The sequence below is a fragment of the Urocampus carinirostris genome, chromosome 14, assembly GCF_059441175.1.
Source record: "Urocampus carinirostris isolate Australia breed hairy pipefish chromosome 14, RoL_Ucar_1.0, whole genome shotgun sequence".
Classification (NCBI taxonomy): domain Eukaryota; kingdom Metazoa; phylum Chordata; class Actinopteri; order Syngnathiformes; family Syngnathidae; genus Urocampus; species Urocampus carinirostris.
Window position 1 is genome coordinate 34,168,038 of NC_142362.1, and position 24,918 is coordinate 34,192,955.

At 38.2% G+C, this 24,918-nt stretch overlaps 1 protein-coding gene across 4 annotated transcripts in view; it reads right to left on the reverse strand.

The window, feature by feature from the left end:
• The window catches only part of igf2bp2a (insulin-like growth factor 2 mRNA binding protein 2a), an 84,868-nt gene that overhangs the window by 25,579 nt on the left and 34,371 nt on the right, over positions 1-24,918 (reverse strand). For 3 of the 4 annotated variants that reach the window (XM_088353003.1, XM_088353002.1, XM_088353006.1), the window contains 2 exons: positions 5,233-5,281; positions 2,200-2,251 (listed from right to left, as the gene is read on the reverse strand). In XM_088353003.1, coding sequence (XP_088209129.1) covers positions 2,200-2,251; positions 5,233-5,281 — 101 coding nt within the window. Of the gene's footprint in view, positions 1-2,199; positions 2,252-5,232; positions 5,282-5,353; positions 5,510-24,918 lie in introns of those variants that run through there. The other variant, XM_088353005.1, reaches the window with a different exon arrangement.

A 24,918-nucleotide genomic window follows, 5' to 3' on the forward strand; every position in this document is an offset into this window, starting at 1 on the left:
TACGTACGAACATTTTTTGGGGATGTCGAAAAATATTCAGACAATGCTGTAAGTTAGATTTTGTATTGTGTGCACCTTTCTCGAAGTACAGGACATTACTGCAGTGTTTCTTTCCGGCACTACCGGCGTGTGCGCTGTGAGAGGTCACCCAGCATCCAGCTGAAAAAAATCAGCTTCCCCTTCCTAGTTCGTGTGTAAACATTCTATACTGTATCTTAAGAACTTTGACATTTTTATTGTTTAATATCTCTTGCATCCATTCAATATGGTTGGTGTAAAGTGTAAAGAGGAGGCGAGCCGTTTCTTTTGAAATGGAAGTGGAATAAAATAGCTTGATGCGGTTGAGAAAATTGTTGTATCGCTTTTTTCGGCCACTTTCTACCACGGAGGAGGAAGTTGCCTAACTCTTGAAGCTCATCTTCCGAAAGTAATCTTAACTTAACTTTATTTATCTTTATAGAGCATATTAAATTTTGAAATGTTTATTTTTAATACAAAACAATAAAGGTTACTTATACAAGCCTTCAACATACTTATATGAAGCTTAAACAAGAAAAATATAGCACTGAAGCAACTTACGAACAAATTCAACTTACAAACGATCGTCCGGAACCCATTTCCTTCGTAAGTAGGGCAGCGTCTGTATAGTGCTTTTCAAGTCACTGAAGACCTCCCAAAGCCCTTTTCATTGTGCTTCACTTCACTTACCCATTTGTGAGGTACAGAAATTGTAACTGGTTAGTTTTACTATAGAGTAATTAAGTTACTAACGCAGTTACTTAAAAAAAAAAAAGTAGTGAGCAACTTTACTGAATTACTTTTTCAAAGTATCGTGCCCAACACTGGTAATATTTGACTGCTGGATTTGTCTGTGTGGTTTTGTGCACCTGAAAACAAGTGCTAAAAACCACAAGGAAGAAAACAAACTACAGAGACCCAAAACACATTACTTTCCCATACTTTTTACACAGCCTTTTGCAATGAAAGAAAAAAAGGAAAAGAAAAAATGAAAGGAAAAAAAGAAGAAAATGGGGGGAAAGATAGAAAATTATTTAAAAAAAACAAAAAGAAAAAACTGAAAATGAAAAAAGGAAAAATAAATAAAAACGTTAAAATAAATTAAAAATGGTGGGGAGAAAAAAATGAAGAACAAAGGGAAAAATAAATGAAAAAATAAAAATGTTTCCTTTTTTTTGGGCAAAAAAAGAAAAGAATTAAAAGGATATGCAGAGGACAGAAAAGGAGAAAAACATACAGGTTTTGAGAATTCAAATACTTTTTGAAGGACTTTTAAGTCCAATTGACCACTTTCTCTAGTGCTGTTAAAAGTGATATCTGGTGTAAATCATGTATTTTCAGAGCCACATAGATATAGCTACGATTTACATATGCGATTATTAGTATTGCGTGTGCATCAAGACATAAGATATTTATATCTTATATATTTGTTTTTGGAACCAATCTTTCTCCTCAAGGCAGTGGTCTCACACTCAACTGAGTTCAGCCAAATAGGGTTTTCCAAAAAAACAGTGCCGATAAAAACATTCCTCTGTTCTTAGAGTGACAGTGTTTTATACTATACCAAAGAAAAAGTATTGGAGAGAAAAAAAGACAAAAGAATGCAATAGTCTCCATATTTACTTTTCATTTTTCGTTTTTCCTCTCTTTTTATTTTTATTTTTTTATTTTTATTTTCCTTTTTTGTTGCGTTTTCCTTTTTGTCTTTTTTTTCTTTTTTGTCTTTTCTTTTCATTTTTTCATTTTTTTGTAATTTTTTTAAATCATTTTTTTCATTTATTTTTCCTTTTCTGATTCATTTTCTTATTTCTATTCTTTACAAAAGTAATAGGGTGTGTTTTGGTCACTTTGAGTTTCATATTAAGGCGAGGGCCGCAAACGTTCATCTTGGGGGCTACAATTGGCCCCCAGCATGCGAGTTTGAAACTACTGTCTTAAAGTGTCAGGTAAAAAGGACACCAGACACCATGGGGGCAGTGTCAGTGTTTTTTTAAGCAGACTTGTTGAGAAATAGGGCAACAATTTTAAGCAGTTACATGCAACTCAGAAGCATCCTTGAAAACTAAACATTAAAATTTAAGCATTTTGAAGGATTTCGAGCACCTGTACTAACCCCTGAGTACCACTGATACTGAGATGATCAAAATGAAGAAATCAAAAAGAGCAAAAAGAGTTGTGTACCTTGTTCCACATTTTCGACTGTACCATATCGAGCGAGCAGGCCATCAAAATCCTAATGGAGAAACGATCGCATCAGTAAATTGAGTAAAGATAGAAAACATCTCACATGTCTCGAATTGCAGAAATCTTGGAACGATACAAGGTCATTTGGTTGTTTTTCTTTATCCAGTTTATCCGAAAAAATATTGTTAGGTACCGATGACCGGTCTCTGTATACGTGTCATTACCAGCCTTAAGAAGAAATTTCAAGTTGGAGGAATATTTCATTGTAATATGGCAATGTCAATAGAATTTTAGGCAAAATGTAATGGCATTTGTTGCGCCATCTTTAAAATAAGTTTTTTTTATAGGTAGATGGACGATACTTATGCACTAAAGCAGGAGTGTAAGACATGTGGCCCGCGGGCTGGAGCAACAGATTGCATTCGGCCCGCAAAACTCATCTCATCTCATCTCATTAGCCGTACCGCTTATCCTCAGTAGGGTCGCGGGGGGCTGGAACCCATCCCAGCAATCATCGGGCAGTGGGCAGGGGACACCCTGAACTGGTTGCCAGCCAATCGCAGGGCACACAGGGACAGACAACTCATTCGCTCATTCACACCTAGGGACAATTTGGGCCGGCCAATTCACCTGAACTATCCAAGGAAAAATGCAATAGAAAATGAGCTGCAGTTTTAAATGAGTCCACTGGATGACGCCAAAGCCAGGTGCCATTGACAAATACACTGGCTGTTTTTCTCTCTTTCACTCTATTCTCTCTCTCTCTCACCCTCTCCCTCTCTCTCACTATCTCTCTCCTTTTTTCTCTCTCAATCTTCTTCTTTTCGTCTTTCTCTGCCTCTTTCTTACTCTCTTTTCCCCTATTCCTGTCTTTCTCTTTCTTCTCTCTATTTGTTTCTTTCTGTTCTTCCCTTTTCTTCCATCTATTTGTCTCATTATTTCTCTTCCCTTACTAGTCCAGCTCAAGTGAAAGTTTTTTTTTCTACCATGTGCCCCCCAAGCTCAAATCAGTTTGACACCACTGTACTAGGAGTATTGGTATTGGTATCAATGTCTACTGAAGAGGCGACTATTGAGGTTGGCCTGGAAAAACTGGTATGAATATCCATCCATCCATTATCCGCACCGCTTATCCTCAGTAGGGTCACGGGCGTGCTAGAGCCTATTTCAGCCATCTTCGGTAAGTGGGCAGGGGACACCCTGAACTGGTTGCCAGTCAGTCACAGGGCACACAGAGACAGACAACTCACTCGCTCATTCACACCTAGGAACAATTTGGGCCGGCCGATTAACCTGACATCCATGTTTTGGGAATGTAGGAGGAAACCGGAGTGCCCGGAGGATAACCCACGCAAGCACGGGGAGAGCATGCAAACTCTGCACAGGACGGCTGGTTTGATCTCATAACCTCAGAACTGTGCCGCAGCCGCGCTAACCCTAACCACTACCCCTACCCCTGGTATAAATATAATCAAATAAAATTTGTAGATAGTAGTATTATTAGTTAGTTATTTTATTTGTTTGTGTATCCTATGTGGATAAATCCTTTTTGTGGCGCGACTTTGTCATGGTTGCCATGGCGCCCCATTGGCCGCGCCCATGTGTGTCACGGATGCCATGGTGCCGAATTGGTCCCGCCCGTGTGGTGCCAGCTGCGGCTCGTTGGGAGATTGACTTTCTGTATATATATATATATATATATATATATATATATATATATATATATATATATATATATATATATATATATAAAAAGCTCAGCGCTCTCTTGTTTCAGGGTCAGCCCCTCATACGAACTTCTGCCCCACAAGACGTGGGTTATGACTCGATTCCGTTTTCCTGTGATATCTCCACTCCGGTATTGTTCCCGGTTACTGTTGTCTTGTTTAATTTTGGGTTCCAGTTTGGTTTCCGTGTGTTTTTGTCCTGTTTATTATTTTCTCCAGTTTTCGTTCCTGTCTAGTTTCTTCTGTTAATTTTCGATATCCTGATCCATTATCTATCCTGTCTGTCACTTCCTGTCCGGTATCAACCCCATCTGTCCGATATCAACTCGGGCAATTGGAATCAATCTCGTCGGTCTCTGGCTTCCCGGTCTTTCCACGCCAGACCGGCTGCCTAAAGTGCATGACTCCCCATTTCCCGTAAAATACAAGCTTTTGTGAGAACGTCACGCGATCGGGTCCTGATCCTGTTCTGGTTCTGACACTCTTGTCTTTAGTATATGATATTGGCTGTTGAAAAGGGATCAGCGGGCCATAAACGGCACAGCCGAACAGTTTAAATATGACTGAAGAACTGTAATCCAATAGGTCATATAAATTATTTTGCAATACAAGCAATATCTGCATTAGAGGTAAATTGGGTCAGGTCGGGCCTAAAATTTCAATAGTTATGTTCTGGTCCAGGGTTCTCTCTTGCTATGTTTTTCCATGCTCAGTGAGGCCCTCAGCGCTGTACGAGACGGGAAATAAATTTATCTCGCGGATTCTCCATCGCGAGACATAGAGAAAAAGAAACAAAGAAAAATGACGGGTGCATAATAAAAACAGAAGTCAGCTAGCGAGAGAGGACCAGCCATCACAAATAAAATATTAAAAATTGGGTTTTCATCGAGCTAGATTTTTAGGCCCGATCTTATCTGCATGTATCGATCCAATATTAAATAGTTGGTTAATTGATTTACTGTAGATTATACCAATACAATTATCATTAAAAAAATCTATTATAAATATTTTGTTCCTTACTTCAATGTAATTAAAGAATCAATAAGTAAAAACTTGTTAAACAAGCAAAAGCTTTTTACTATCTTTCCCATGTACCTGTGGAGGCCATAGATCACCTAGGTTCTCTATATCAGCAAATGTATTGTATATTGTTGTTTGTATTTAATGTTTTGGAACATATTGCACCCTGGTAGTAAACGACTAACTTAAATGAGCTTGAGGACATGCAAACAAGTGAATCAACACCCCGAATGAGGAAGAACTTCTCTTTTATGCTGTTTGGAAATGCACACACACAACTCACCTCCCACTGTAGATGAGGGGGAATGTTCCGAATCTGAATCTTCCGACTCCTGCGGAGTAGAGAGACACAGTGAATTTAACAAGCGTGAGTCACTCACACAAGCTTCTCGGCGCGTTTTTACATCTATTGTCTCATTTGATATGGAATTTTCCCCCTTAGTTGACAATATGCATAAACGAATGCATAAAATGCTTCTTAGTCGGCCTTGAAGGCAGAAAACGTTTCCATTAACCGCACGTCTTCTGGGTTGTTCACGAGAGATGTCACAAAGCGTTACTTATGTCTTGATACTTCTCTAAGTGTGTCATTGCCATGGTTACATACACCTCACATCATCTTTGATGACCAGAAGGCTCACTGCTCGCCTTGATCATTACCTTTAAAATTTGTGATTAACTTTCAAAGCCAATTTTTTGAATTCCTCAAGATGTTATATAATGAAATTGTGAATATGCTTGATTGCTATTGAGTTTTTCGAGAAAGGTTGTTCAAACCTCACATTGTGTTTGTTGTTAAAATCGTCATATTGGAATATAATATTGTGAATATGCATGATTGCTGTTGTGTTGGTCATAATTGTTTTCTGTTGTTGTTGATCTATTGACACTAACAAAGATGTCATTTAATGAAATTGTGAATATGTTTGATTGCTAATAGGATTTTCGAGAAGGGTTTTTCAAATCCTCACTATGTGTTTGCTGGTAATAACATCATATTGGAACATAATATTATGAATGTGCTTGATTGCTGTTGTGATTGTCATGATTGTTTTATTTTAATATTAGTGTCAATAAATTTGTTCAAACCAAAAAAAAAAACCATTTAAAAAAAGCGGTGTGAATCATCCATTTTGATGAAACACAAAAATGTGGCGTGTGCTTTTATCAAGACATATGATTTTTAAATCTTGACTCAATCGCAAATATATTTGTGTATGAGACAAATCTCTCCCCATGTAGATGTTGGGTAAAAATGTAATATGTAGTTTACATTTTCAATTGCAGTATGTTCTTACCATTACAATTAACCAATAGGAAATGCGACCTCTATTTTTTTGCATGGCCCCTAAAAAGGTCCAAAATTGATACGTAATTCACATTTCATAGTGCCCTGTTAGAAGTAGCATGCAACTGTCCTCTTGGGCGCGACATGTAGGGAGGCGATGACTCCTTATAGGACAATGCCATACAAACTAATGCCAGCTGTAGTTAATCACGAATGATGAAGAAACGCAACGGCAAAGTGAAGCCACCAGAGAGCCGTCTCAACGTCGTTTCGAAGCAGATTTTTTTGCAAAACATGTCAACAACTTCAAGCATTTACAAGGACTTCACCTGAAATTCAAGCACTTTTTAATCATTGAAAACACAACATTTAAATTCAAGCATTTTCAAGGAGTTCATGAAAATCGGCTCAGCTGTTTCAGAGCCTATAAGTCGAGTCAAGTCAAGTCACATTTATTTGTATAGCCCTAAATCACAAAAATGTCTCAAAGGACTGCACAGGATTACAATTACACCATCGCTTGATTTTAAACCAACAATATCATCTCGGTATCAGTGGTACGCAAGGTTCGTACAGGTGCTTGAAATCCTTCAAATGATTGAATTTTAATGATTTGTTTTCAAGATTGCTTGAATTTTGGGTGAATCACTTGTAAATGCTTAGGATTGTTGCCATATTTGTCAACAAGTCACATAGAAACGCAAGCACATACGCACAAACCCACATACACAAATCGGGATTCATTAAAAGGTTTATTAATTAAATAGCTTAGATTTAGATTAGACTAGATCACATAGATTTTGATAGATTGGGTTTAGATTCGATTAGACCACATTCATTTAGATTAGGTAGATATAATTTCATCTTTTCGTGATAAGATTACATTAGATAGTTTTAGAGTAGATAGATAGATTTTCATCAAATCATAATAAATGCCATCACATTTTTGATAGCACATTCTGGCCTACAAATGGAAGAAACGAGAAGACCCCAAAAAACAAACACAATTCCACTAGGAGCCAGAAAATCAAATCCAGAAAAAAACATGCACTAACCACTAATCCACAATGCAGCCTACACTACAAATTATAATCACTGTATTGTTATATCAGCACATTGTGTGAAAAATAACAGAGAGCGATGCAGTCAACATAAAAGACAAGAAGCGGACGATTATGTGGACACAGCCCTGTGCAAAACCCGGATCTCCGTAAAGTGCACTTTGAAGGACAATTAGCTGACATTCCAGGAGCTGAAGTGATGGACAAAGCTGGTTGAGAGGTAAACTGGGAGAAATTAGCGCAAAAAGGTTTTGGCATCCCTGGAAAAGAGCTTCGGTCTGAGTTTCCGAGAACAGCAGGGCGTTGGAACGTGAATGAATGAGTCTTTCTGATTGTGCTTCTCCGGTGGGGGGAGGGGGGTTAGGGTGGCAGAGGAGCAGTGCGGAGGGTTGAGAATCACACAGATTTAGAACATTCCACTCTTCACCTCCAAAACAGCAAACAAATGACGATCAGACGGAAACAAAGTTGGTCCATTCAGAGCAAAGAGAGGTGGACAAGTGACAACGGCTTGACCGAAATGTTAGCGTATGGAAATAACAGTGTCCGCTTGGACCCTACAAGGACTTTACATAAGGTCTTCCCTATTGATTGCGCTAATGGACACCACTGACATGTGCTCGCGTCTTCCACTTGATGCTGCTCCTTCAAGTTAAAGAGATCGAATGTCAGCTGGATTAAGCCCAAGATGCAGCAGGGTTGTTGCCAAGCAGGGGCATTACCAGAGGGGCGGCGGGGGTGGTTAGTGCCGACCCACAGATATGCTCTACCTACCCAAAGAAAAGTTAATGTAGGAAAAATTGAACAGAAGAAGAAAATAAAAGTGGAAAAAAATATATAAAATGCTAGGAAAGAAAAAAAGAAAAGAAAAGGGGAAAAAAAGAAAAAAGCCAGAAAAAAAAATTCAAAAGAAAGACACATTTTTGGGGGGGGCCTTGATCAGTATATTCCCGATAATGATGTAATAATGTGAAAAAAATAAGTTCATGTTTTTTTATTTAAAAAATATAATTCTACAAGATTTTAGTAGCATTTCTTATTTCACTCTCCAGTGAACTTTTAACTCATTTAAACTTTTAACGTTTTCATACATATATACTTATGTTCTTAGATACTTTTTCTACTTTTTCTACTTTAATGCTTTTATACTTTTAGATTTTTATACTTTTGTACTTAAATACTTAAATACCTTAATACCTTATATACTCAACAAATACAGAGTCAATAACACAGAATTCATGGAAAATCTGCATATTGACCAAACACAAGGGTAAAAATGCGTCTAGAAGAGAGCTGGCATTCTCTCACTTTAAATAATGAAGCCTGAGGTAAGCTGTTGCTTGATGTGCGCTCGGTTATGTGTAAAAAAATGTTGGGATGTAATAATAGTTGTGACCCCCTTGCATTTGATATGCACCCCCTTGCGACTGATGCCTGGTGACGACACTGTAGCCAAGTAAGGGTCATAAAGTAGAGTGATATGTTCCAAGACCCTTCGCAAATAGTGGGGTGAACATCCAGTAATGCTCAAGTCAGCTTATTGAATTATTATTTTTAGTGCTGTCAAAGGTGACACAGATTTAAATGTTTAACCCTCCTGATGTCTTCATTTTCTGTAGACATCCCTTGCCTTCCAGGTCAGAAAGACCTGCCATCACAAATAATTTAAGCAGATTAGTTTACATTGATACACCATTCATCATTGTCTTTCACTTATCCGGGCTGGGGTCGCGGTGGCTGCAGCCTTAGCTAACAATCCCAAACCTCTCTAACCCAAGCCACTTCATCCAGCTCTTCTTACAGGATCTTAAGGCATTCCCAGGCCAGCCAAGAGAAATAATCTTTCCAGCGTCTCCTAGGCCTTCCCGGGACCTCCTGCGGGTAGGAAACCAGAACACCTCCCGAGGGAGACGTCTAGGAGGCATCTTAATCAGATGCCTGAGCCACCTCAGCTGGCTCCTCTCAACACGGAAGAGAAGCGGCTCTACACTGAGTCCCTCCAGGATGACTGAGCTTCTCACCCGATCTCTAAGGAGAGACCAGCCAGTGTTGTCGCAGTAGAGCGTGCGCCAACTGACTTATGACTTTTGAGGGAATTTTAACACAACGGTGGGTCATTTTGGCCTGAAGACAACATGAGGGTTAAAGGTGTGGAGCGTCGCTCGATGTTGAAAAGTTATATATTTTCTCAATTGAGTATGTGTTAACAATGCCCAACTGAGTCTATAGAGCTATTATGCTTTCTTTCTGATTGCGCCTATCTGCCTTTATCTTACCTTTATCTTACCTTTATCAGAGCTGTCTTTCATTCGGAATTGGTATAGTCCAAACCTAATTAAAGAAAATCTAGTTACAGTATTGCAATATTATAGTATTTGGATTACTTTACTAATGACATTTTCCAACAGGTATCTAGAAACTGCTTTGATTACATTTTTAAAGTAAGCTCCCAACACTGATTATAATAATAGTGTGATATTCGTGAATGAAAAGAATATTGCATCGTCACAATATTAATATGAAAAGAAGTGCAATAACATATTAGCAGCAACAACACCAACACCAAAATAAGTCAAGAGGTATATATTTTAACAGTTTAGTTCAATTGTGATGCAATTAAATACTCTATGAGACACGGAAAACAAATCACAGATCTCTTTTACAACCGTACGCATTTGTTTAACAAATGAACAGCGACCAGAAGATGAAGGTGCTGTATCTGACTCAGATCAGGAGGGTTCTCCTGCTACTGGTAATCTTGGAAGCCATTAATATCTGTTTCATGCGGGGGAGCAAACCTCTACCCAAAAAACGGCCTGTAGAAGGATGGGCACTACCAGGCTGTGGTGCCCCGAGGAACTTTGCGGTTAAGGGAACTGTGATTCTATAAGGCATATCAGTTTTTAAAGTGTAGTTTGGATTTCTGTGTTTTTTTTAGGTGGTCTATTAGTCTGGAAAATACGGTAATTAACGCCACTATTAAAGCAGAAGTCAAGCCCAAAAAATCTCTAACAATGTTATGTCTCATGGTCTCCTCTCAATCAAAATCAGCAATTTGTGTTAGTGGAACATGAGTTAAGAGGCGCTATTCAGTCTCTTTTGATACAAACTAGTGATTCTTTGAGGCTGTCATTTTGAGAATGCCTTCTTGGTAATGATATCATACACAGACTTTAGCTGAACCCCGATTGGTTGTGAGCATCTGTTATGTAATTTGCACTTTTGGCATTTTCAAAATGGCCACACGTTGTAAGGGTTAAAAACAGTGTTTCATTCCTTTTTAACTCGTAAGCTACAAACACATACTTATCAAAAATAAGCAGCATCAGCCATCAGTATTTTTGTGTTTACTTCTATTTAACGCTGTTTCGAAATACAAGTACCCGGTACTTGTTGCAGTAAATTGTGAGTGTTGAGTGATTGTTTTTTTTACCACTAGGTGGCACTAAAATACACAATGGCCCTTTAAGTGCAGCCCACGTGAAATATGGATTCATTTATGACTGATTAATTGAGTTACATAATATTTGTTTATGTTTTTTCTATTTCTTAATTGTATTGTGTGTAGGATGTTTAAGAAAACAATATTTAAGAACAGTGGAATGTTCTTATCAGCGCTTTTTATTGTTGTTGTTGAAACTGGATTTGGCCCAACCTTCGCCCAGACTCTAGCTCAGGCAGCCAGCAAATGAATTGATAAACCTAATAGCTCATTGTCTCAACAAGGGACTTAGATTTTACCGCAAACTCTATTTTTGCGCGTGAAACACAATCCTTCTTAAGAATATTCTATAAAACAACAACATGGTCTTGTTTTAAAGCAGAAGTGGCAAACTTTTACCAAAATGTAAATCTGATGCCTTAATTGGAGCAGTTTATTTGTCTCATTACAGAATAAAGCAGCCACAAACAAACAGGCTTCATTTATACGATTCACTGACAAACTTATTGGATAATTAAGTCATTTTTTATTTCAGTCTCTCAATTTTTTAAATTTTCGATCCATCAAATTACTATGCCAATCTTTTTTGAAATACCAGGCATCAGCAATAGGTAGCACACTCTCCAATTCTGAAAATAGTTCAGGGTTATTGAGATTTTTCAGGGAATTTGATTTCTATCTGGCAGGAAAGCTCTTCGACATGATCAGTATCAATTCTTCCTAAATTTAGAAAAAAAGTAACCTATAATTTATATATGTAGATCACTCAGTGCCCTCACACAGAGAAGATATTTTAGTGGTTGACTAAGCTTATTTTAACCTAACTTGTAATAATTAAGAAACTTCTACCCCCAAAAAAATTGCCTGGAAAGGGATGGGAGCTGCCAGTACTTGCTCAAGAGACACCACAGGAAGTGGTACCCCTACAACCTGGACAGTTAGGGACGGCATTAGCTCAGGAGGTAGAGCGCTCGTCTTGGGAACGCAGGTTTGATTCCCGGCACCTCCATGTTATATATCAAAGTGTCAAAGACACTGAATCCCAAATGCCCCTGATAGCATGATGGCTGATGCTGCTATCGGTTAGTTTGTTTGTAAAAGGGAAAAGTGAGAAGCACATTGTAAAGCGCTTTGGGAGGTCTTCATTGACTTACATTTAAGGGGTCAATGGGCTGTAAACTGAAACTCTAGTCGAAAGTACAGATTTTTTTGTTAGTTTAAATTTAAAAAAGCTGTAAAAAAAAAAAACAATCCGAAGGCGTTTTTAATGAGGGGAAAAGTCTACAGTGTAAAGTGGTAGTGTTGTATGCCGGAGTATGCAGTCAGATATATTATTAGAGAAAAATGTTCATAAGTGTTGTTCCAATGCATATTGAGTGTTTTAACAAGTACATGTATTTCTCCTTTTTCATTTTGTTATTGTAATACTGCTTGCACAACAGATGATCCTTGGCATGTTTTTCCTTTTTATCGATCGCTCGAAGAGATGCAACCTTCTGAATTGATAGAAAACGGGCATTTGCCTCTTTTCATTTTAAAAATGCCTGAGGCTGCACGCTTAGCAGAGCATCCTCCGCTTGCCTGTCAGCACCTTGCCTGTGACACCTTAGACTGTTTTGTTGACACACATACAAGGGTGAAACTGCATTCCTCATCTCCACCTTTCCCAGGCGCCAAAAGCAAAGCAGGATTATAACTGAGGCTACTTTACTTTCATTAACTTATTCATTAAATATAAATGTAAATGGTCTGCATTTATATAACGCTTTTCAAGTCAATGAAAATGTCCCACAGCACTTTACAATGTGCTTCACACTTTCCTTTCTACACAAACTAACTATAGCAGCATCAGCCATGCAAGGCTCATCGGGGGCATTATGGATTCAGTGTATTGCCCAACGACTCTTCGACATAAAACACGGAGGAGCTGTGAATCGAACCTGCGACCTCTTGATCCTAAGACGAGCACTTTACCTCCTGAACTACTGCCACCCCCTCATACTTTTTGAAGGCCTTAAGAACATTTAGTTTTGTAGCTATATAGGCATCGGACATATCCAAAGAAAGCTTGAACCCTCATTATTTGCAGAACAGGTATCCTGGTGCCTGCGGGAACCACGTCGGAGACCCCTGATCTAAACAATCCTTTCCATAAACACAAGGGCACTTTGCTTGCAAAATAACATTTTATCGTAAGAACATTGAACTGATGCATGAACTATGCATGGGCGATGCATGAATTTTGCAAGAACCTTCCAGCGCTCGATGTTAGCGGTAAGGTTTTTACACGATTTCGGTCACCATGGCGATTGCGTTCCCTCGGACGACCGCGTTCCTGCGGGTGAGCGCGAAACGTCATCCCTATATAAACAGACAGACAATGATGATGGGACGTTGTCATCTTTTTTGAAAGAAATAAAAAAGTTGATGAATTAACTGCCTATCCCTGTTTGTCCATATCTCGAGACTCTCATCACACTGCTTTACTACGCCTAACCGCCATATGGAGCCGTCTACACACACTCATTCGCAGGATAAATTAAGCAACGCAAGGAAGTTGGGCTACATTGATGTGCGAACAAAGATCTGATCTAAGCCACCCCTGCCATGTATTGAAGATTTATCATACTGAAATAATTTCCAGAGGCTTGATACTTACTAGTGAGCAGCGGCAAACCCTTTATTTTTTTAAATACAACAAGAAAAACATATTTTTACGTTTTCGTACTCACGGACAATGCTTTTTATACGTTATGACATTGAATAAGTTATTCCATCAAGATGCTTGCTGCTGCTTGGCAGTCTCCTGCCTGAAAGAAGGAAGCAAATTTAGCATTGAAATAGTTAATGAGTGAGCACTTGGTCATGCTCATTGGAAAAGCTGATATTTACAGCTCCCACCAGCATCAATAAAAGTGAGGTGTCTCTGCCACCGATATTGACCCGTGGATAGACATTATCGAGAGAAAATCTTCGGATAAAAATACTGAGATAAATCACATGACAGCTTCAAGACGTTCTTTTACTGATAGATATGTAAATTAAAATGAACCAAAACAAATTATTATTTTTTTCACATTGAACACGATTATTTGAATTCATTTAGAATATCCTTCATTTTATTCATTGCTTAACCGGTTCTCAATTATTTGATAAGTAATTTGAGGTGGTTTTAGAAAACAATGATTCATCATTATCTAACTGATTTACTGATCCGATATTGATTCAATTATTTGATATAAATGTAATTCGAGTGATCAATATCGGATTAAAAGACAGATTTAAAGTGAGAACTGAAATTGAAAATCATCCAATGTTTCTTTTGAAAACCAAAATCAAATAAATTTCAGGAATTGGTACCAATACCCTGAACCACCCTGACCTTTTATTAATATTATAATAATTTGATAATTAATTTACCCTATAAAGACATAGTGTCTATGTGTGTGGAAATAACTGCACATTAAACAAAAAACTTGGGTATTTGGAGGTTAAAATAAATGTATTTTGACATATTTACTGTCACAAAATAATTAGGGAAGATTTTTGTTATCTTATCGACCGATTCAACAATGAAATGAGATTACTACAAATTTAGTAAACTGGTGGAGTTTTACAGCGTTTTATTACAGCTGCGTATAAAAAAAGTAATTGTTTTTATTATATGTTATTACTCCAATATTTTGAATCAGTGCTGCCAATTGCTTGAGGAAAGGGATTTACTGCATACGTCATTTTTTTGTTTTATGTTTTTTAGAACACAAAACTATTCAATGTTAATTCACAGGTGATGAATTTGGCTGGCCTTTTTCTTTAAACTTATATTACGGCCGGTGTTTAAAAAAGGAAGAGGGAGAAAGGACGTGATGTAAATGTCACATTGTAATTTGACATTTATAAGACTAAATTACATAGCCTCAATTTTACCTTCCTACGCATGGCTACAATTATCTTGAGAAATTGTTCACGAACACACACACACGAAGAGGTTTTATTGACTAAAGGGGTAACTTATTACTTATTAGGTTTATAAGTATTTATAACAGTGTTTCTCAACTGGTAGGTGGGGACCAAAAGTGGGTTGCTGACCCTTTTTCAGTGGGTAGCGGGCCTTTGCCATGGCAAAATAGGCTAGGAGGGGAAAATTACACGGTAGATCGCAATTGTGCCCTATTCGATCTTTTATTACTGTTCAGTCAATTATTATTGTCCCAATTGTGTTTGAAAAAGACCACTTTGACCATTTTATTGTGATTTTATTTGTTTTATTTCTTTTTTTTGAACAATTTTAATGGGTCACAAGAAAGTTAGTGACAAGGGGAAGGAAAAGTGGAAGTCAGTGACAACAAGGAGAGAGCCAAAGAAGGAAATGATTACCATATACCAAAATTGTGTATGAATGTCTCCCATTGAAGCGTTGCTTAAAGGTACAAGGTTTTTTACTGATATATCAATATTTATTACTCAAATAATTGAATAATTACAGTTATGTTGACATTATCTGTGTATCTGTGTATTATTTGCCCTCAAGTAGGTTTTAGATCAGGGGATGTGTCATAATAGTATATGGTTTGCAATAATCTGTGGTCTGTGCAGCCCTATGAGACTCTTTGTGATTAAGGGCTACAAATAAACATAACTAGTTGTAAAGTACACATTTTATTAAATTTTGTGTACATGTTTTTTTGGTAAGTTACTATTTTAAAGTTTTAGAAGACATGCTTATCTGTGAGTGTGTATATATATATATATATATATATATATATATATATATATATACATATAGTGGTAAATTATCATCTCATCTGTACAGCTTATACTCATTAGGGTCGCGGGGGGGGCTGGAGCCCATCCCAGCCATCTCCGGGCAGTGGTCAGGGGACACCCTGAACTGGTTGCCAGCCAATCACAGGGCACACGGGGACAGACAACTCACTCGCTCAGTCACACCTAGGGACAATTTGGACCGGCCAATTCACCTGAAATGCATGTCTTTGGAATGCGGGAGGAAACCGGAGTGCCCGGAGGAAACCCACGCAAGCACGGGGAGAACATGCAAACTCAGTAAGGCCGGTAGCTGGATTTCAACCCACGCAGGAGGTTCCCACGACCTCAGAACTGTGCTGCACACACGCTAACCACTGCGCCGCCATGCTGCTTATATATATATATATATATATATATATATATATATATATATATATATATATATATATTTCGATAATAATTGGGTTTTTCTGGTCATTTTGTTATTTGAAAAAAAAAAGAATATACTCAAATATCTCGGATTTAAACTGCAAAATACTTTCATTTAGAAAATCTGGGAAGTGGAATTTATTTTTGGGTTGTCACAGCTTGTAATAACAGGTGCGATGGTGGGTCCTCGAGTCGGATCAGTTGAGCGCCACTGATTTATAATATAAAGAGAAAGTCACATTATTGTATATGCTTAAAAATAAAAAGTATGCCACATTTATATTAAAGAGCAGTTCAAAATGTCAGTGTCAGAATTAGAGTTTTGTGACCAAACACAACCCAACGCAAAACAAATTAATCCATCAACTCCAAACAGTAACATCCAAGTGCAGAATTTGTTAGTTAGAGGACAAAATGGTTCTCTTTTCCAAGGCCCAAAGCAAAAAAACATGTGCCAAATAATTGTGCGTAATGAGGCTTCTGAAAGCGTTGTTTACCGCCCAGTTGTGTGCTTGAGCTGGTCCTGTCTGTGACGGCTTGCAGGCTCAGCAGGAGACTCACTTTGGATGAATGAAAATACATCACAAATTGCCTTTCAGGCTGCCGCTGCATGGCCGGCTCGCAAAATGCCTCCATACAACCTTCAAATTGGTTCCCATGCAAGGAAAATTTGCTTTAGTATATATTATATATGTATATATATATATATGTATATATGTATATGTGTATATGTATATATGTATATGTGTATATGTATATATGTATATATATATATATATATATATATATATATATATATATATATATATATATATATATATATATATATATATATATATATGTATATATATATATCTCATCTCATCTCATCTCATTAGCCGTACCGCTTATCCTCAGTGGGGTCGCGGCAATCTTTGGGCAGTGGGCAGGGGACACGACAGGTTCCCATGACATGAACTGTGCCGCACAAGCGCTAACCACTGCGCCGCCGTGCTGCCCTGTATATACATATATATATATATATATATATATATATACTTCAGTAATTGTGGATTCACTGTTTTGAGGAGGATTTTGAATTGAACAGTCTTTATTATCATTGATATCAATGTATCGTGCATCAGGTTCTGCAGCAGACAGCGAATACTATCACGAGGGCAGGTTGTATGTGTGTGTGTGTGTTTGGGTTCGGTGAACACTACATCATGTGTGCGCAACTTTGTTAGGCTGGTGTAAATGAAATTAAACAATCTGCGTTTATATAGCGCTTTTCAAGTCAAGACTTCCCAAAGCGCTTTACAGTGTGCTTCACATTTCCCAATAGCGGCCGTGCAGCCATGTAAGGCGCTAACCTGCTTATTGGGGGTATTAGGGGTTCAGTGTCTTACCCAAGGACACTTCGAAATGTAACACGGAGGAGCCGGGATTCGAACTGTGATCTCTTGATCCCAAGACGAGCGCTCTACCTCCTGAGCCACTGCCGTGTAGGCTGTCAGTTAAACAACAGGGTGGGCGCACAAGTCAATGTGGTCACCAAAACAAACTTTGAAGCATGGCGATAGATGGCTTTTCTCGTTACATTGTAAAGAATTCATCAATTAAATCGGGGTTCCGGAGAAAGTCAGAAGAGCGCAAAGAAATGGTGATAACCAGAAGGTGCTTACTGGATTATTAGCGGGTTTAGGAAACGACTGAGGCGGTGTCGGGAGAGGAAACAAAAGCGGTTTTGGCCCGGCCAAATGCAACGAAGCGACATAACAACTCTCTTAAGCCACCCCTATCAAGCCTGTGTCTCAGAGTCCAGATCTACTACTCATGAAACGGATGACCTAAAGCTACGACTTGTGGGAAACTGTTTCATTTGGGAAGGTTGTATTTTAATTATTGCAGCTATCTTGCTAAATTCGAGGATACCCGATGCTAGTGTGCAGCTAGCCAGCCATTCAAGTAATCGTTTTCTTAGATTGAAAAGAGAAGCCCTCCAATTTTGTTGTACTTTTGTATAATGATAATAAAGACCATTCATTTAACTGCAATTCTGTGATCTGTGTTTTTATTTGTAGATCTATTGTTGTTATTTCGTTACAGTCGTAAAATCTCAGTTGATATGGAAATCATCTTAGGGTTAGTTTGACCCTTGCGGGGCTTTTAAGAGGGGGCGTCGCTACTTCGTGAATTTTAACATTTGCGTTGGGTTCTGGTCCCCATTACCTGGGATAACCAAGTTAACACTTTATTCTAAGAATGTAAAATGTTTGTGTTTTTTCAAATAATTTTTGAGCATATCCGGATTCAAATGCAATATTAATTGTTGAACAAAGATGCCGTTTTAGAAGCCTTCACAAAAGTCACCATTTTGAAAAACAATTGTTAGTTTTTTTTCATTTCCAGTTACATTGTTGGCCAAACCACGATCAAAATAATGCATTTTACAATGTGAATTTAGTGTTAGATCACGTTTATTGATTGCTTTAAGAAAATGTTCATATTTATCCAACTGATCTATGTAATTGAACAATTTATTAAATAATAAAAAACATTTAATACAGCCCTGGACGCTACAGCGTGCTACGGCACTCCGATTTGCTTTAAGTTCACTTAACCAAGGTTAAATTACCCACAAACGACCCCACGCTTGAAAATCAATCGACTTGTGGTTACTAATTATTGTAATTTGCCTGTTGCTAACTCTTCTTGCACATAAAAAAATGGGGGAAAAGTTGTTCATTTATTTTTACTGTATATTACCCTCAACCTCAACTCTACATTTTAGACATGTGACTAAACATGAAATGAAGAACTGCTTGGCATTCGAATGCATCTCATGGGGGCAGATCATAAAGTTATCTATTCAGAATCACATGGCACATGTGCATTAAGATCAAGTCAGAACAAGGATTTAGCTGTTCTCTCTAAAGACAATTTGTCGTTCTAAGGAATTTTATTGATGCTTAAGACATTTATATACAGTAACTCTTTTATACAGTACTGTACTTTTTTGGATATTTTAGTAAAGAAAGAAAAACACTTTTTTACTCTAATAATGCTTTGGTAGGATTTTGATAATTTCCACTCTTCAAATACACATGCACAAATAAATCTGTTAATTTAAATATACACCAATAGTATATTATAATATAATAATATACCAGTACATTTTCCATTCACATAAACATATGACGTGAACTTATTTATTTATATAAATGTAATTACAGAATATGAATATTTTTCCAAAACGGGGGAATACTGTCAACATGTTTGGATTTGTGTAAGACAGTGTTTTCCAAATGGTCTGTCGGGCCCCAAAAGTGGGTCAAGGAGCCATTTCCAGTGAGTTGCAAGTCTTTGCCTTGTCAAAATAATGCTGAGAGAAAGAAAAAACGGAGGGTCAATTACACTATTTAACAGTAAATGGTGATAATGTCCTGCTTGATCTATTCTTCTTGTTCAGTCAATCGGGTCGCCGTCTTATTTGTTTGATTTTGTTGGTTTTATTTTGGGTGGCACAGGGGATGGGTGGTTAGCACACAGCCCCACGGTGCAGAGATTCAGTGTTCAATTCCAGCTACTGGCCTCCCCTTGCAAAATGTGCATGTTCACCCTGTGCCTGTGTGGGTTTCTTCTGGGCACTCGGTTCCCTCCAACATTACAAAAACATGGCAGGTTAATTGGCAGGTTTAAATTGTGCCTAGGTGTGAATGGTTGTGTGAATTGTCCGTCTCTGTGTGCCCTGCGATTGGCTGGCAACCAGTTCAGGTTGCCCTCTGCCTACTGCCTAAGATGACTGTGAGAGGTTCCAGCACCCCCTCGGAGGATAATCGGTGCAGAAAATGAATGCTTTTATTTCCTTTTGCACTATGCAAATTAGTGTTTTTGTACCTTGAGAAATAATAGTGTGATTATGTGTGATTACTATTTCCTTTTTGTATGTCATCTGTATCACCGGCGGTATAATGGTAATGTGTCGGAGCACTCACCGCCAGTACTTAGGTTTGTTGGCTACAATATATTGCGATTTGATTTAGCAGCACATATGTACCAGTACACAAGAAAGCGCTTACAGTAGTCTCAATTCCGTGCGCCTTATAGTCCGGCGCGCTTTATGTATGAAAAATATATGTCAAAAGACTATTTTTCGGGGTGCGCCTTGTAGTGCTGAAAATATGGTGCACTAATCTCTTGCTACTTTCGGTTATCACTGGTTTGATGAATCGCAGATTTTGAATTGAATTTGTCATGATTTTCATTTATGTAAATGTTTCATTAATTGTGTTCTGAGGAGACAGCACGTAGCAAATGCAGTCACAGGGGCAGGTTAGGGAGGGCTTTGTGTATTAAGTGGGCATTACTGACTGTGTGTGGCTGTAATAGGCTGGTGTACTGCTAGTCAAACTGCAGGGCGGACGCAGAAGTCAATGTGTCACACAACACAAACTGGGAAGCACGACTAAAGCGAGCTTTTTGTGGCTTGTTACATTGGAAATAAATCTATAATTTTTATTAAGCTCTGAGTAAAGTCAGAAGAGCGCAAAGAAATGGTGATCACCAGTGGTTGCTCTGTGGATTGTTATCAGAGCTGGGAAGAGAATGAGGTTATGTCGGGAGAGGCAATAGGCAATACGAGGCTGCAGGTCTGGCTAGGATAACAACTATCATAAGCCACCCCTGCTGAGCAATGTATATGACCAACGCCAGATCCATTACCTATGAAATGGATGACCTGGAGCTACAACTCGTGGGAAACCAATTTTTTGGGATAATTTTTGGATAATTTTCCAATCATCCAATTTTGTTGAGGATAAATTTTGTTGTTTTGTTATAATTTTGTTGTTATGCATAATGAGAATAAAGGTCATCCTTTCAACTGCTATTCCGTATTCTGTGTTTTGGTTTGTAGATTTATAGTTGTTATTTTGTTACAGTCTAGTGGGTAAGGACATCATCTCAAGTTAAGTTCGACCCTTGGGGGCCTTTATCAAGGGGCGAAGTTACTTAGAGGATTCTGCCTTTTTGCAGAGGGGTTTGGTCCTCATTAACTGCGACAACCTAGGGATTCCATTATTCGACACAAAACTCAAAGCGCGTTATAATCCAGCCTTGTAGTGCAGAAATTGTATTATTTCAATAATAAAAATGCATGAGGAATATAATGAAGCTATTTATGAAACTTCTTATCCTTCAATTCCTCCGCACCTGCAGCCTTAGCGCTCATAAAAGCAGCATCTGTGCACGGAAACACCAGCAGTATGGAAGCGCTTGGCCGCTCCATGCCGCTGCAGAGCATCTCATCTCAGCAGGAAGCAAGCGAGCGCTCGTGTTTCCCTTATCAAACCTCTGCGGGCGAGAGCTCATCAGGGTGCAGCAGTGTGCTGAGCGCCTGCTTTCTATTTTCTCGACTGTGACAGCCCGAGAGAAGATGAAGTAGCGCCAGTCGATGGGTGCGCGCAACTCTAGCAGGGAGTGCTCGGTCGTCTCAAGGTCATAAGCAGAGATGCTTTGGCATAGTTATTACTTGACGAAATCTAGTCATTAGAGTTAGAATTTACTCTATTGTCATTGATAATGAAGTGAGCATTGTTTGCACCGAGATTAGACATGTCACCCCACGGTAAATACATAATAAAGATTTGAAAGAAGAAAAAAATAACAGAATAAATACAGGGTTCGTATGCCCTTTTCATGGCCAAATTCAAGCCAATTTTCCAAGTTTTCCAATCCGGTGTGAATCATGTATTTTGTAGAGCCATGATTACCTTATACCTTATAATTTACATATGCCATTTTTATTCTTGCGTGAGCATCAAGATATGATTTTTAGATGTTGAGTAAATTGCAAATATTTTTTATGAGACAAATCTCTCCCCATATACTGTAGATGTTGGGTAAAAATTCCAGTAATGCGCAGCTTATATTTTCAGTTGCGGGAAATTCTTCCCATTACAATTTAGCACAGGAAAACACTACCTTAACATTTTAATTTGCCTGTACTGAATAATAGATATTTAATCCTTGCAGTAATACACATTAAGTAGTGCCCTGTTTAGGTGTAGCCTGCATATGTCTTGGAGGGGCAATGAAGCTTCACAGGACAATGTCATACAAGATAATGCCAGGAGCTGTTAACCACAAATAAAGCTGTAATGCAATGGTAAACAAAGTGAAGACACAGGAAACAGTGTTTAAGCAGACTTGTTGAGAAACATGTCAACTATTTTTAGGCATTTACAAGCTCTTCGCCGAAAATTAAACAACTTTTCCATCTCCTTTTCAAAACATCATATTCAAGCACTTTCAATTATTTCAAGCACCCGTACGAACCTTACTACTATAAGGTGCACCCAAAACCCCTAAAATTTGGCCATTATCGTATGACAAGAGTGCAAATGGGGATCGAACCCGGATAGCGGTGCTAAAAAGGCCAAATCCTAACCACTAGGCCACTAGGTACATAGATGACTTAGGAAAGGGCAATGGGTCTTGTCTCATTATCACACTGTTTTTAGTCACAGTATCAGATACAAATGTTAAAGAAATCATAAAACAGAAAGTGATCAATATTGGTATGAAATTTCACCTTTCCTTAGCTCAAACTAAGAGTTTTAAGTGACAAACGTTCAGTATGTGCTTCCAGTGGTCCAATATTTAAAGCTGTCCCTTTAAAAGTAAATTTCAGGAGGAAAAAACAATAATTTGGATAATAAAATATATCAATTGGTTAAAATTGATTGGAAATAAAAATTTAAAGAATACAGTCTAAGAAGGGCACATTGGTCCTTACTGTAGAAGTTCACACCCAAAAAACGTCAACAAGCGAACTAAACAGTGCTGCAATTACTCATGTCAAGTTGACTCCGTCATTATCAGTATTTTGATTAAACAAACTCAAATAAAAACGTGCATACGGAGTTACTCTGCACGTTTGCCGCAGATGAGACGTTCAATTTCTTTGAAGTCATCCCGACAAAGAACAACTGGTCTGAATTTCATGAAACCGTCCAAAACGTCACTTGCTATTTAAATGAAAACAGAACATTCCACCACCGCAGACGCTATATCATCTGAATCCGCCTCTGCCGACTTAATGTTCTGTCTTGCTGCATGCCCCAAATACATATGAATGCGTATTGGGGACATACTTTACCGAACTCAACGGTAGCTTGGTAATCAATATTACCCTCAAGTATAACTATGAATTATTTAGATTATAGGTCAGGCAAATGGCGCATACCTTTGTCAGAGTCATAGTAGGCTATCCACAGTCACATATCTAAGTCTACAAACTTAGTGTAATATTTAGTGGAATATTTAAGAACAGAGTGTATTGATTAGCGCCTCCGTGTGGTTCTGTTATTTATCCAAATCAAGTCAAGTCATGTTTATTTGTAGGAGTCTCAAAGGGCTGCACAGACCACAGACTATTGCAACCTACGGACTATCATTACACCATTTGATCTAAAACCTACACGAGGGCTAGGAAAATTTCAAAAACCTCAGCATGAGGAAAATGAAGAAACATTTAGAAGGGACCGCACACCCTTTCCAGGATGACCAGGCTGCAATGGATGTTGCATTAACAAACATACATCCCTCCATCATCTGCAACGCTTATCCTCAGTAGGGTCACAGGGGCGCTGGAGCCCATCACAGATATCTTCGGGCAGTGGGCAGGGGACACCCTGAACTGGTTGCCAGCCAGTCGCAGGGCACAGACACAGACAACTCACTCGCTCATTCACTCCAAGGGACAATTTGGACCGGCCAATAAACCTGACATGTTTTTGGAATGTGGGAGGAAACCGGAGTGCCCGGATGAAACCCACGCAAGTACGGAGAGAACATGCAAGCTCCGCACAGGAAGCATGGTAGCTGGATTTGATTCCATGACCTCAGAACTGTACTGCGGATACGGTAAACACTAAGTTGCCGTGCCGCCCGCATTAACAAACAATTAAAATAAAATGAAATATGAAATAAATAAAAGTATAATATACAATAGAAATAACAATATAAAATGGATGATCAAGTATGCAATGGATGTAGCATTACCAAACAATACACAGACATAACCAATAACTCTACCACCATAATGACCCAGGGGCGATTGTTTTTTAGCGTGTCGCCCCGTAAGCCCCGATTCCAAAAATGCGTTAACCTGAATGTCGGTGCACAAGCAGGCGGCAATCACATGCAAATGACGACAACAAAACACGCACGTTTCAAAGAAGTGTTTCTCAGCATGTGTGCTTCATCAAATCGAAATGCTTGTGGGCCACTACAAAACATTTGCATTTTTGTTTTCTTTTGAGAAAAAAATGTGTGACAGTCAAAGGGTTTGCTCAGATAAATAGCGCCACAGAATGCAGCACCGAGCATTGTTAATAATAAAGCAGTTCAAGGTGTACACGTGACAGTTCGGTGGGAACACAGAACATGCCAACCCCTGTGGCAACATAACGGCGGGTGCCGACGGCCACGTGGCACAATCAGCAATAAATATCCAATTATTCAACTTCAATTCAACAAAGTAGACAAAAAGGTGATTCAATGCCAGCAGAAACTGCAGGGATAATATTCACGTACAATTTGAATTGAATAGCCTTTTTTGTCAATGATATAAAAAAAAACCATTGTATACAGTGTTGATTACTCTCGCCAATTAAACCAACCAATTTGAAATACTGTTCTTATTATGATGAAACTTGACTTGGAAAGATTATTTGCATTGATATTTTATCAGCTGGACTTGCATAAGGGAATTTAAAGGGAAATGTATATTGTAAAATAATATAAATTGTAGTTAAAATTAAGAAAAATATCTGCTATTTGTAAAATGAAGTTTGACTTCAAAACTGTAAAAAATATCTTATTTTTATTTTTTTTTCCTCATTCCAGTTTTCATGCATTTAGATTTTTTTTTTATAACATTTCAAAACGTACTATTTGCAGTGATGAGATGCATGTTCTGATTACCGATGTGAATCA